At 40.0% G+C, this 15,300-nt stretch overlaps 1 protein-coding gene across 1 annotated transcript in view; it reads left to right on the top strand.

The window, feature by feature from the left end:
- GXYLT2 (glucoside xylosyltransferase 2) overlaps positions 1 to 13,714 on the top strand; it is an 80,649-nt gene extending 66,935 nt beyond the window's left edge. Inside the window, exons 6-7 of the mRNA XM_070455664.1 lie at positions 3,353 to 3,525; positions 8,781 to 13,714. Of these exons, the coding sequence (XP_070311765.1) occupies positions 3,353 to 3,525; positions 8,781 to 8,963 (356 nt within the window). The 3' untranslated portion in view covers positions 8,964 to 13,714. The remainder of the gene's footprint in view (positions 1 to 3,352; positions 3,526 to 8,780) is intronic.
- Positions 13,715 to 15,300: the final 1,586 nt, after the last annotated feature.

The following is a 15,300-nucleotide window of genomic DNA, read 5'->3' as shown; positions in this document are numbered from 1 at the left end:
CAGATTGACTCCAGAACATGCTCTCAGCCTCTCTGCTGTTAGGTTGTGACTGACACAATAAGGGCTTCTGTGGTGGCTCAGTGGTAAAGCATCTGCCTGCCAATGCAGTCCAATCCCTGGGTGGGGAAGACCCCCTGGAGAAGGATATGGCAACCCACTCTGGTATTCTTGTCTGGGAAATCCCATGGACAGAGGAGTTTGGAGGGCTGCAGTCCCTGAGGTTGCAAAAGAGTCAGACACAACTTAGCAACTAAACAACAGTAAGTGCTCCTAAACTGAAGTCAAGTTTTTCAGCAAATCACCTAAGGTTTTAGAGCTAGAAGATAGTAGAACTCAATTTTGAACCTACTGAATGTAAGAATCTATCTTGTTTCAAATCCTCTTGGAATTTTCAGAAGGGTAGATGTTAATTCTTCACTAAATGTTTAATAGAATTTGCCTGTGAAGCCATCTGGTCCTGGACTCTGTTGTTGGAAGATTGTTAATCACAGTTTCCATTTCAGTACTTGTGATTGGTCTGTTCATATTTTCTATTTCTTTGTGGTTCAGTCCTAGAAGGTTGTACCTTTCTGAGAATTTCTCCATTTCTTCTAAGTTGTCCATTTTATTGACATATAGTTGCTCATAGTAGTTGCTTATGATCCTTTGTATTCCTGTGGTATTCATTGCAACATCTCCTTTTTCATTTCTGATTTTATTGATTTGGATCCTCTCCCTTTTTTTCTTGATGAATCTGGCTTAGGATTTATCAGGTTTTTTTTTTTTTTATCTTCTCGGAGAACCTACTTTTAGTCTTACTGGTGTCTGCTATTGTTTTCTTCATCTCTACTTCATTTATTTCTTCTCTGATCTTTATGATTCCTTTCCTTCTACTAAGTTTGGGCTTTGTTTGTTCTTCTTTCTCTAGCTGCTTTAGGTGTAAGATTAAGTCATTTATTTGACATTTTTATTGTTTGTTGAGGTAAGATTGTATTACTATAAACTTCCATCTCAGAACTGCTTTTGCTGTGTCCCATAGGTTTTGGATTGTTGTGTTTTCGTAGTCATTTGTCTCTTGGTATTTTTTAATTTCCTCCTTAATTTCTTCAGTGATTCATTGGTTACTTAATAACATATTGTTTAGCCTCTGTGTGTTTGTGTTTCACCTTTGAACAATGCCCTAAATGGGCTTGGTCTTCTAAGGCTGCAAAGAGAGGAAAAATTTGGGGATTTTTGTTTGTTTGGGGGGTTGTGTGAGTGTGTGTGTGTGTGTGTGTGTGTGTGTGTGTGTGTGTAGTAGAGTCCTTTCACTGTTTAGGAGGAGGCAAAAACCTTCATCACCAACCTTAAACTCCATAAAGGCAGGACCTGTACATATAGCAAGCATTCAATAAATATGTGTTGATTCGGTCAATCCATGTGTTTACCAAATCAGAGACAGGATCTAGGGCAGTACATTCAGCAGAGATTATTGGCAGGTGCTTAAGCAGGGGCTGCAAATCCAAAAGACCAGGGAGGTATCAGAAAGGAGTGAAGTGACTCTTTGGGTTAAAAGGGGCAGCTATTGTGCTGGTATCAGGCTGCAGTTCAGAAGCACAAAGTACATTTAGATATTTTCACTCCCACCATCCTCACATCCTCCCTCTGCACTGAAGTACAGGGAAGTCACCCAGCTAATAAAGGAATTGGGATTCACGTCCTGATAGTATGATTTCAGGGTGAGCACCACTCTCCCCCAGGTGTGAATTACGTATGTGCACGATGGAGGTGAATGCAAGTAAGAGAAGCATCATGGTGGAATGGAGTTCTCCCAAGAAAAGGGAAATCTCGCAGTGTTTTGTGAACAATTAGGGATTAGAAGGTGCTTTGGTGTCACAGTGGTCTGTAAGTTTCTCATTTTGTTTTGCTTTTTGGCTGCCCCGTGCGGCTTGCAGGATCTTAGTTCCCCGACCAGGGATTAAACCTGCACCCTTGGCAGTACAAGTTCCAAGTCCTAAACACTGACTGCCAGGGAATCCCACAGTGGCCTCTAAATTCTGAGTGGTGGAAATGCTACACACCGTCTGCCAGAGGGGATGTATAGTGGTGTTTTCATTCTTTGCTTTCCATGTTGACGCTTTCTGTAAATAACCTCTAAGCAGCAGTGCTTTCCATAAGAAGGAAATACCATCAACCGAACCAACAACACATCTTTATAATGCTTTTCTGACATGGGTGGTTGATTTGCTCCAAGCCTTCTGTGTTCTCACTCAAGGTCTTTCTCATGGTGAGTAATGCATGTTTGCAGAGAACTTTGATCCATCCTTCTCTAGGCCCAGCCCTTAAAGGCACAGGAAGGAGGAGCCAGGAAGCTTGAGGGTTATGAACGCTTTGCTAATTTTATAATCCTGGTCACCAAGAGGAAATTTACTGAGTCCAACAGGATTAGAGCTGAGTTTCTTGACCTCGGCACTACTACTGTAGTGGGGGCTGTGTTGTTCATTGAGGATGTTTATAGCATCCCTAGTCTCTACCCACTAGACACCAATAGCAGCCTCACATATAATGACCAATGTCTCCTTCCAAACACTGCCAGATGGCCCTTAGAGACTGGAATAGCATCACCCCTCGCTAAGAACCTGTGAAATACAGATGCAGACACAGGTACACATGTGGACATGCTCACCCACAGTGTACATAGTCACTGGGACATGAGGACTTCTTTTTTGGGGAGTGGGAGAACTCTTTTCTATTTTGCTTTTTTGTTTGGGTGGGTTATTTTTTTGTTTTTGTTTTTTTGTTATTGTGGTATTTTGTTTATTTTCCTTCATTTTGTTTCTGTTGCTTGATTGCTTTTTAATCTGAAGAGGAACCTTTGCTTCACTCTTGACTCTAATTTTTCAGGTTGGTCCATTTCACAAAACCTTTCCAAAGAGTTGATTGTAACTGCTAACACTGTGGGCCACAGCTGAGTGCTTGGCCCTCTGCTGTGCCTTTTACACGAGCTTTTAAAAAACGGAATCATCAATAGCGGGACAATTCTATTACATCCATCTTGTGGATAAGGAAACTGAAACACAGAGCGATTAAGTCACTGGACCTAGGTTGCACCGTTTTTGATCCGCAGAGTTGGGATTCTGTCTCAAGCTGTCTGCTGCCGTTGTTTGACTTCTTGTCCAAGATGCTATATTCCCCCTCTCTTTGGGGTAAGGTCTCCAACATCACTAATGCGTGATCCTTCAATTCCTGAACTCAGACTATTAACAAACATGGCAAAACCTGGGCTACAAGTCACAAATCACTCACATGCTTTGAAATCCCATGTGGTGTGCAGTTTATGGAAATGTTGGTTTCATCACTGGCACTGATTGTGTCTTTCTCTTGTTGGCACCAGAGTGTCTCTACGTGTTCCCCTGCCAGTGGAACTACCGTCCTGATCACTGCATGTATGGAAGCAATTGCAGAGAGGCAGAGCGGGAAGGTGTATCTGTCCTGCATGGGAATCGAGGTGTCTACCATGATGAGAAGCAGCCAACTTTCAAAGCACTCTATGAGGCGATCCGAGATGTAAGTGCGTTCTCGTCCCCATTCTTCAGGCACGTGCTTATCAGCGTGATGCAGTGCATGCGCTTTGGTCACCCATCTCTTTGAAGGTCAAATAATTCCTCAGAAGCATTGAATTACACCAATTTTCCCCAACATCAGTCACATTACACCTCTTACTACCTGATACTGTACCTTATTCACTCTTGACTTACTATTTCCAAGTAGGTCACTTATTTTTTCCCCTGAAATAAGTTCGCTGAAGGTGGAAATGTCCTATCAGAAAGAGAAACCCTGTGCCATTTGCCATAATAAAGGATCATAGGTTAGGGTAAACACAATATTAATACAATAAAAATAAAATTATATTATTCAACTCAAGCTAAACATGTTGCCTGGTTGCCAGCTCCAGCCTGTTGAACAAACAAGTGTCAAGTTGGTCAGTTAGGCAAGGAGCCAAACCGAAGTAACAGTCAAGTCCTGCCTGCTATGACTCACACGCTTTGGAAATGCCGCTTTCCACGTTGCCTTTCACCTTGAAGTTGCTGGGGGAAAACCAGCAACAGCTACTTTCAGAGATTTCTCTTTTGAAACTTTCATTCCAAAAAACAGGACTGTAGGGGTCATCCAACTTGGGCCAAGTATTGGTCCAAATCTGGTCGGTTTTTGTAAGACATGTGGGGTAAGAATGGTTTCTTAAAGAGTTGGGGGGAAATGAACAGAAGAATAGTTTGTGAAATAAGAAAGTTTTATGAAATTCAAATTTCTTCATTCATAAATAGAGTCATGTTGGGGCATAGTGACAACCATTCGTGTATGTATTATCTGTGGCCACTTTTATGCTGCAGAAGCAGAGATGAGTCACTGTGATAGACTGTATGACCCACAGAATCTGAAATATTTACTGTCCAGCTTTTGCAGCAAAAAATTGCCAACCCCTGACATATAGCATGTAGATTTTATTAGAGGGTTTTTTCTTGAGTATCCAAGATCCCTCATGATTCATGAACAGGCTTTGGTAGGGGTGAAGTGGGAGTGAACCCTGCAATATAGTAATATTTCATACATTTTTGCATGTATGAAAATATGCATTTTGCAAAGCTGCCAATAAGAAAGACATAAGAGAACACTGATTCAATCCCTGGGTCAGGAAGATCCCCTGGAGGAGGATTTTTGTCTGGAGAACACTGGCCCACTCCAATATTTTTGTCTGGAGAATCCCATGGACAGAGGAGCCTCGTGGGCTACAGTCCATAGGGTCACAAGGAGTCAGACACAACTGAAACCATTTAACACGCATGCACGCAAAGAGAATCCCAGAGAATTCCAATTCTAGAATCCCACAGTTGTCTTTCTGTGGAGGGAAAATATTTCATGTACCTATAAGCTAATACTTCTTTCTTCCCCAGCTTCCTGCTGATTTAATTACATAGAAAATGTGTTCTCTACTTAGTGATATCACATTTAGGTATTCAGACACTGGACTCTAGGTGCAAACCCATTCAGGAGTGCACATGCAAGCTAAAGAAGGCTGCCGCAGACGTGGACATCAGAACCACGCCTTCTGGTTGTTCTGTGATCTGTCAGCCCTGATCTGGGATTGAGCAACTGTGCTTCTAGAATTACAGTCTGTCTTGTTTGTTTTCTGGGTGGATCAGAAAACAGGCCAGATAAATGTTTCATAAAGGATCCTGGCTAATACACCAGCTGATTTTCCTCAGTTGGGCCTAAAAAGACAATTCTCCAATTCTCATTCATTTCAATCAGGACTGTCACTAACCCCATCCTGAAACTCGAGTAAATATGGACAGACTTCATCATACAAGACACATTTCTTCACTCAATCACTGTGCCCTACAGTGCAATCCGGTCAGGTCTTGGCTTTGGGCATCAGTAGACCTGGGTTCAGATCCCAATATTATCACTTTCTGGTGATTAGCTACTAGCTCTCTGTTCTTGCCTTTTGTTGTTATTGTTCAGTCTGTAAGTCATGTCCAACTCTTTCCGACCCGATGGACTATAGTACTCTAGACTATGGGATTCTCCAGGCAAGAATACTTGAGTGCGTTGCCATTTCCTTCTCCAGGAGAGTCTTCCTGGACCAAGGATCAAACCCACATCTCCTGTGTTGGCAGGCAGGTTTTTTACCACTCAGCCACCAGGGAAGCCTCTTCTTGCCTTACTGGGGCCTCAGTTTCCTCATCTGTGAAATGGAGATAATATTTTCTAAAAGGTGTTGTTGGAATTCAACATAATGATGGTGTTTACACTTCTCAGTACAGTGCCTGATGTAGAGTTGTGCTCAACAGTTAGTAGAAGTTGTTTGCATGATAACAGGTTCACACTTTTTTTTTCTTACCTCTCACTGTGTTTTTCCCTTTCTTTCTTCTTCTCTGAAAATATTCCCCCTCTCCTCCCTCTTCCTTCTTTCCTTCCCTTCTCTTTCTTTCCCTCCTCCTCTCCCATCCCATACCCTCCCCTTTTCTCCCCCCAACTCATGTTCACACACCCTAACCCTGCGTGTATGTTTCTGTGAAGGGGAAGTATGATGTGCTCGCACTATGACCCAAGGAAAGTTACGTACCAAGCAGACATTCTGCCAGTAACTTTTTCAACAATCATCTGTGAACAGCCTATTTAATGTAGGAACAGTCTAGGTTCTAGGAAACTCAGAAGTCAACAAGACCAAGACTGATAAAACCTGCTTCTCATGAAGCATATATTCTGGGTGGATGAAGCCAGACAATACTCATATAAACCAAGAAATAATAAAAGTCCTTTCAGACAGTGAGAGATTAAAAGCTGGCCAGAGCAGGGTAATGGCCATCCTGGATGGAGAGGAGGATTCACAAGCTCAAGTCCTCAGCCTGAGCCTTGATCCCTGGAGGCAGCCCTGGGGAAATCTAGAGGGAGATCCTGCCAAGTAGAAGAAAGAACCCAGGAAAAGTCCTTGAGGCAGGAATAAGTGTGTGGGAAGAGGCTGCAGTAACCAGAATGACCAGAGAACTGGAGCGAGCAGAGATGAGCATAGAGAGTTCTAGATCTCCCTGAACCTTTGGGGAAAGAGAGCAGTTTGAATCTTATTCTAATTGCAGTGGGAAGCCCCTGCAAGAAAATGATGTGCTCTGATTTATGTTTTAAAAATACCTGCTTGTTTGCTGGTGGAAGGGCTGCAACAGTGAAGACACAAAGGTTACTTATGAGGCTGATTACAACCATCCAGGTGAGAGATGGGGCTGGCTGGTACTTGTGCAGAATTAGGACGATGGGAGGAAGGGGCCGGATTCCAGATACATTTGTGGAGACAGAGTTGCTGATGGACTAGATGAAGGATGTGGGGAAAGAGAGGAATCAGAGATGAATCCATTGTTTTGACCTCTTCTTTTCCTGTCACTGGGGGAGACAGTGGTGAAGAGAAGTTTTCATTCATGTTCAGCGTGTCTGACTCTTTGTGATTCCATGGGCTGTAGCCCAACAGGCTCCTCTGTCCATGGGATTGTCCCAGCAAGAATACTGGAGTGGGATGCCATTTCCTACTCCAGGGGATGTTCCCGACCCAGAGATGGAACAGGCTTCTCCTGCATCTCCCGCATTCCCTGCATCTGCAGATAGATTTTTTACCACTGAGCCATCTGGTAAACCCCAGAAGACGTCACTCAGTGGTCTAAATTGTGCTGTGAAAGAAACAGTGCTCCAAACATAGTCTCGGACCGAACCTTAACCTCCTTCTGGGAAGAAAATCACATTTCTGATAAACTCGCTTAAGCAATATTTCTGATGAACTTTAATGGATTAAAACTTGTTTTGGGAAACTACACACCCAACCCACTCTGCTGTCAGGCAATAATATTCTGACTTTTCATCATTCTTGTTTTCCTTTTTTTTTTTTCCTTTCTCTAGTCTTTTTGTTTAAAATGTCCTTGCCAACAGTGAATCTTTTTTTTTTTTTTTTTAATTTTTATTAGTTGGAGGCTAATTACTTTACATCATTACAGTAGTTTTTGTTATACATTGATATGAATTAGCCATGGATTTACATGTACTCCCCATCCCGGTCCCCCCTCCCACCTCCCTCTCCACCCGATCCCTCTGGGTCTTCCCAGTGCACCAGGCCCGAGCACTTGTCTCATGCATCCAACCTGGGCAGGTTATCTGTTTCACCCTAGATAATATACATGTTTCAATGCTGTTCTCCTGAAACATCCCACCCTCGCCTTCTCCCAGAGTCCACAAGTCTGTTCCATACACCTGAGTCTCTTTTTCTGTTTTGCATATAGGGTTATCGTTACCATCTTTGACTTGACCTAACAGGAGGCCTTTTCCCTTTTGCTGAGATTGTAATAAAACTTTGACTTACTCTCATAATTAGGTAGTCTGAAAGATTTGTTTGGGAGAATATAGACATATTCCATAGGAAAGCAGGATAATCTTTTTAAATTATGAAGTGGGATAAAACCAACAACCAATAGTCAGAGCCTAAATTACTGAAATAAAGTTCACTGATGAAACATTTCACTAGTAGTTGTTAAATTCTGGACTTCATGAGATCACTGTAGTTCCTTTACTAAGATTGCTATAAAGGCAAAAAATATGAAGGATTGTTTTATTGTAGTAGATTCCAATTATCTATTTCAACCTTTTTTTCCAATTTTATTGAAGTATAGTTGATTATAATGTTGTGTTCATTTCTTCTGTACAGCAAAGTAATTCAGTTATACATATGTGTTTTTTTTTCTTATTCTTTTCCATTATGGTTTGTCACAGAATATTGAATATAGTTCCCTGTGCTGTATAGTTAAGATCTTGTTGTTTATACTTGACTATTGATCTATTCAGCAAGAGTATGGTATATAGAATATCCTGTTCTGGGAAATACATTGGGATGGTCAGAAGGTTCCTTTGGGCTTTTCCATAAGATGGTATGGAAAAAGCCCGAACGAACTTTTTGTCCAACCCAATACTTGACTCTTAAATTTTAAGAGCTTTTAGAACACAAATAAATCATCTGGTTTTTTTTTTTTTTTTTTTTTTTTTTTTTTTAAGTAAAGACACTGAGCTTCCAAAAGGGTAAATGATGGCCTGGGGTTGCACAGGATTGAATCAAGGTTTGAACTTTGGTCCTTGGAGGTCCCTTCCACTGTATCTAAAAACATACCAACTGTGACTGCGTGTTTCCAATAATTCCCTGTGTCATTTCCCAGTAAGTTATTTCCTTTTTCAATGGCATTTCAGTAACTAAAATAAACTTTTCCTTTTTTTTTCCCCCACTCATCTTTCAGTTTCCCTTTCAAGACAATCTCTTTCAATCCATGTATTACCCTCTTCAGCTGAAGTTTTTGGAGACTGTGCACACTTTATGTGGACGAATTCCACAGGTTTTTCTGAAGCAAATTGAGAAAACAATGAAAAGGGCCTATGAGAAACACGTCATCATCCATGTTGGCCCCAACCAGATGCACTGAGTATTTCATGTTGTCACAAGTCAATTAGGCATCTCATGAACGAGGAAATATTCATCTTCAAGCTGCCTGGATCTCTTTTGTGTGACTATTTCATGGTGCTCTATGACAATTGAGTTTTAAAAGCCTTGTTAAATGTTGCTAAATTAGTTGCCCCTAAAAGGAAATATGCTTTAGGTTTTTTTTCCTAAAATGCTATTTATCTCTGTTTTTTTGTGTGTTTTTTTTTAATTGTACTATTGCTCACTTAATATTGTTGAATCGGGTTGAGCTAGCTGTGAAAAGGAAGTCTCATGAGCCTTCGAGTTCCCAAGTGTTGCAGACAATGGCAGTGACATCTGATGTGATATATTTTATCCATTTTTCTTGAGACTCTTTCTATGAAATTGGTTCTCCCCACCCCTTGTTACAAAAGCAATAGGTGCTTATTATAAAGCAAACAAACTTTAAAAAATTTTAGAGGATCTATAGGTCAGTGGACCAAAATCAAGATGAGATTAGCCATAATCCTGTCAACTAGGGAAAAGAATTTTTAGTGTAGTCTCATCTAGCCTTTTTTCCCCTACTTCTGTATTTATTTGTTGCTTGTCTTTTCCATCATATAATGTGTCTAAAACAGGTAGTCTGAGTAAAAGTTGAACCCTATGCTGAGAGTTTTATGTAGGAGACTAAAAATTTAGACAAAATGATTATGTTTACAGTGCTTTATTTAAAATCTGTCTGGGACAGAGAAGCTCATCAAGATTAGGAGATGAGATTAAGGGAGTGCAAGCTGTGCACACACCCTAGTCTTGTCAGAGATCACACCCTTGAACCATTTTTATAAAACCCCTCATCATTCTTTAAGGTTGAGGCACTTAGTGTTTCAGGCAGGAGCCAGCTATGTCCCCCTTTGCCTGGCAAAGCAATAAAGCTGTCCTTTTCTACTTAAAAAAATACTATGGGAAAAGCATTCAAATTTTAGCTAACTGGGCAGTGATAAAGGGTGAAGCATATCTGGGTTTGTTTGTTTGTTTTAAGAAAAATTGTTTGTTGTTGTTTAGTTGCCAAGCCATGTCCAACTCTGTGAACCCAAGGACTGCACCATGCCAGGCTTCCCTGCCCTTCCCTATCTCCCGGAGTTTGCTCAAACTCCTGTCCACTGAGTCCGTGATCCTACCCAGGCCTCTTTTTCCCAATCATAAGACATGTCTATTCAGCTTCTGAAGGGAGAAATTCAGTAGCACGTGAAACCTAAGCAGTCTATTTAACAGAGATGTGATTTTGTGGTTACCTGGAGACAAAAGCATTTTATCTCTTACTTTGGTAGGTGTAGCTATGTCTCTTTAAACTCTTGGGCAATTGTTAAAGGCCAAGTTGGAATGTGATATGTACAAATAAACAGTTCAGTGGATTCTATTGGCAAGGAAATTCATCTTCCTACCAGCCTTAGAAAGATCTGTTGGTTTTTTTTTTCCTTCTCTAGGGTTATCCGGCTGTGAGCCAAGGAACCAGGCAGGTCTTATCACCTAGCTACAGTACAAGGGGGATGGAGAACAGTGTGGAAGTTCTATATTCTTTACCCAAAGGGATCTAACTTAATCCCTAGTAGCTGCTATTAGCATAAGGGCATTTTGCATAATGCTTTATTTATCTCTACAAATGTGTGCATAATTGATCTCCTTGATGTTTGTAACAGCCTAGTGAACTTGGTAGGGACCTGCATCATCTCCACTGGGCAAATAAGGACACTGTAATACAAAGAAACATATCCGATATCATTACTGTTCTATAAGACACACAGATATGTATAAGACACATCCTGTTTTACAGAGAAGTTTTGAGGAACAAAAATTTTTATTTTTCATCACAGATAGACAGCTATCTGAAGGTTTAAAAGGAAAATGTTTTGGTAATGCAAATATGATAGATATGCTATGTATTGGAAGGCAGTAGGATATCATAGGGCTTCCCTGGTGGCTCAGATGGTAAACCGTCTACCTGCAATGAGGGAGACCCAGGTTTGATCCCTGGGTTGGGAAGATCCCTTGGAGAAGGAAATGGCAACCCACTCCAGTCCACTTGCCTGGAAAATCCCATGGATGGAGGAGCCTGGTAGGCTACAGTCCATGGGGTCGCAAAGAGTCAGACACGACTGAGTGATAGGTTCTAATAACAGCAGAGAAAGTCTTACCATGAAAAAAAATACAAAAACCTCAGCACTACCAAAGACTGTGTCAGGATCAGTCAACAGTAGTATGCAGCAGTGTACAGTAGTAACAAATTTAAATCTAAAATGGTTGAGTAATAACCCATACTTTCCTTTTGACAAGTTGGATGGCCTGTGGTTTGTTATGTTAAGGGAAATTACCATTATGATGTGAAATTCTATCTTTGCTGTTGTATTTTATGTTTCCTCATTTTACCACTAAAGGTGACATCATTCATTATTTGATTTCTAAAGCCTGTGGGAGAATTTCTGGGTTGTCTTTTGGATGGGGAAAATGTATCCTGTATACCCACAAATGGAGTTTTGGTGAAAGAACCAGGATGTGGGATGATTCCCTGACTTCCGTTCAGGTTTTCTTCCTGCTTGTTCAGTATGGCCCGTAACCCCCACAGATGTCATTCAGATTTGTTGGTGGCTCATAGACCTGAAGTAGTTTCTTTCCTCTCTTGGCAAGCCCCACAAAAACGTCTGCTTGTAAAGACCTGAAATACAGCGATGTGTTTTCCTGTATGAGAGCCAGGTTTATCTGCAGCTCTCAATTATTAGTTCTAGTCTGAAGATACACAATAGGATTTCCAGCAAAGATCAGTGATAAGACTCTAGAACATTCTAGAATGATGCATCATGAGACCATGAATCCTTAGAATTTGGTGTGGTTTTCTGCTTTGGAATTCCTTTGCTGTATTCTGAAAAATGTTAGATGAGTTTGGTGGAGAATTTAGAAAAACTGATCTTCCAATCCCCACTGCCTAAAAGTGCTAATTATTTTCTATAGTTAGCATGTTACCCATGTGGCAGAATTTTCCCTGCTTTTGATAATTTCCATAAAACTACTACATTAACGCCTTTGAAATATGATAACCACAGATTTTAATACAGTGGAATCCTAAAACTTGTGGTCTGAAGTCTGCCAAAAGGTGACACTGCCCCATATAGCACATTGCTTATTTGTGGGATGAGCTTGAGACTGGGTTTCTTCTATCCTCCTAGCTTGTCCTGTCTTTTCCTGGTTTCCTTTTAAAATTCTGCTTAATGCATGACTACAGAGTACCATTGGAGAATGCAAGAACACTTTCTCGTAGCAAAGGGTAATATTTTTGTGTGCATGGATATTGAGACGTTCAATAGCAAATCACTAGAAATTCCGACCATATTTTTCTTGCTGAGTTTTTCTTTTCCCAATATAAATCTCTAAAATTGCGACTTACATTAGAAATTCCAATATTCAAAAAACTGGCTAGAAAATCTAAGTTTTCTTTCAACTTCCAAAACAACCATTTAGCATTTAGGATATATTGCTCCAAGCTTAACTATTTATTTGAAATGTCTATTCCATATTCAGTGCTTCCACTCCAAATGGTTGTGACTTTTCCTGAATTTGTTGTTGACATGGATATTTATATGGACTTGTAGAGGTTTGTATTTATTTCATTGCAGTTATGGTGTTTATAAAACAAGCAAACCATACAAAACCTTATTCACAGTCACAAAATAGTGATCTAATAATGGAGTAATCATTCCAACCCACCCTGAAGATGGCACAACATACATACAAAGTTAGGATTAGACATAGTACTGCTTAATACTTATGCAAAAAGGATAAATCTCGTGTGTTGGATAAACCAACATGAACATGATTTCATGATTGAATTCAGAATTATGTTTAATGTCATAAGAGTACAAATCATTATATCCTCATTTATTAGTATGGTAGCAATTGTTTTTATGTCTTTCCATTTCTCTCCTACTTTCTCATCTTCCTGTTTTTCATTTTCGCCTTTCGCTTCCTGTCTTTAATGTTAGCCTCTCAGTGGGACCAAGATGCTTGGCATCAGTGGCAGGGCCACAGCACTTGGGGAATCTCTGTGCAGGCAGAACTGAGTTCTAATCCTAAAATCAAATCTTTATGGTGAGACTTTTCCAAAAAATTTTTAAAAATTACACAATAATGTACACACACACACACCTCACATGTTTTTTAAAGAAAGATCCAGCATTTATTGTGCTCCGGTAATTGAATCATTTATAGTGACACCTAAAGTGAAATCATTTCATAGTTGCTGCACTGGCATTTATTCAGGTTACCAAAAACAAAACAAAACAAAGCATGTGAACGAACTTTTTGGCCAACCCAGTAAAGCTAATGAGATTTCTCTGACAGGTACAGAAATTTTCACAGGTCAAAACTGGAAATATTCTCTTGAGTCTTCAAGATAAAAGCACTTGTGTTTGTATCATCATATGCACGAACATGTAAGAATCAGGTGCAATTTATGCTTCATCAGTTTTACATGTTTCGTTGTCACTGAAAAGTGCACCCATTGTTTATTGCTCCCAAGGAGAACCTGAATGCATTTTTTATGTTGGAAAACTTATTTTTAGTGGTTTTTCTTTGGGACAAAATGAGCATAATACAGAACACTCCAAAGAAAAGGAATTATTACAGCAAATTAAAAGGACTGATATGATTTACTTACTATCTTGTCATTTTTAAGTGCCATTTCCTGTTTTACTTTTTTTCATTAAAAACTTTTTTTTAAAAAAAGCCTTGTCTTTGGTGTTATTTTGGAAGTGTGTTTCTTTTCTTTTGTAAGATAATATTAAGCAGTAATACTTAAGTCCTTTCAGCTATTAAAGAAATTTGGTTTCGCATGTAGTCTACCTTTTTAAAAAACCATTAAAAATCTTCTTTGTTTATAAAATACCACACTGGAAGTTATGTTATTTGGATTCTAAAGGTGCTTGGTGTTTGATAATACAATGAAGAAAAATCAGAAGATGTAAAATTAGTTCTCATGTTCTTACATTTTATTTAGCAAAAACTGAATCTGACTTATTAGCTAGTAACATAATGAAAAAATAATGTACCAAGAGTTTCGAGTCTGTATAAAGTTTTTTTTTCTTCCCCTAATCCTTAGATTGTTAAAAATCAGAAGGTATTTTGTTTGTTTACCGAGTTTCCTCCTTATTTGTAAAACATTTAAAAATGCTAAGGTATCTGGATATGATAAGGTTTTCTGGGATAACTGGGACCCCACATCAAATAATTATGTGAGATATGAGAGTCAAGCTCTATATTTAGACAACATTGAGTTTAAACCCTAGTTCAGTCATTTTCTGACTGTGTGAGAGCTAGACAACTTTGTTTTGTCCAAGCCACGCAGCATCCAGGATCCCAGTTCCTCAACCAGGGATTGAACCCGCGCCCGCTGCATTTAAAGCACAGAGTCCTAACCACTGGACATCCAGGGAAGTTCCCAGGCAAACTTTTTTTTTTGTTTTTGTTTTTGTTTTTGTTTTTTTTTCCAGGCAAACTTTTTGACTGTCTCGGTGCTTCAGACTTCCCACTCACCAGAACAGGGAGAGTGGTTCCTCATAGATTGTCGAGAGGAACAAGCACAAAAGCGCGAAATTTCAAAATTCCAAAAATTCTTTGTGGTTCCCTTACCTCCAGTAGACAAATGGCTGGTGGATTTTTAAAGAATATCAGATTGATCAAAAAAAAATATCAGATTGCAAAAAAATGGCATTTTTATGTATTAATCTGCCATGGGGTTAGATGTTTACTCACCAGAGGGTCCACATGCTGAAGTTCTGCCTTTCTTGTCTTTTTAGAGGAACATGGGTGGAAAAGCTTAAATATCTCTGGCTTCACCTGCAATGCAGGAGACCCTGGTTCAATTCCTGGGTTGAGAAGATCTGCTGGAGAAGGGATAGGCTACCCACTCCAGTATTCTGGCCTGGAGAATTCCATGGACTACAGTGTCACAAAGAGTTGGACACGACTGAGCGACTTGCACTATCAGTGCTTTACCATTCCCAAAGCTATTGTGTTTCTGTTTGGTTCCTATCACACCCTTTAGCTCTTACATAACTCACAAGTAGCCTTCCTAACCTTGTTCATCGTGTCATAATGTCCTGCATCCTTCCCCACCTTCATTTTTCCCTAAGTGTGTCAATGTCACCATCTACCCCCTGCCCCAATGCCTTATCCTAGAAACCTGCTGGTTACTCTTGTTTCTTCCCTCCCCCTGATTTCATAACTCCCTCATCACTAAATCATCACGTCCTCACTGAAGCACCCCACTCATGGTAACCGATTTTTGTGCGTTTCTTCCAATTGCAAGTGAT

Source organism: Odocoileus virginianus, chromosome 26, assembly GCF_023699985.2.
Source record: "Odocoileus virginianus isolate 20LAN1187 ecotype Illinois chromosome 26, Ovbor_1.2, whole genome shotgun sequence".
NCBI classification, from domain to species: domain Eukaryota; kingdom Metazoa; phylum Chordata; class Mammalia; order Artiodactyla; family Cervidae; genus Odocoileus; species Odocoileus virginianus.
Note: the sequence above shows the minus strand (reverse complement) of the source record. Positions and strands in the feature narration are given on the sequence as shown.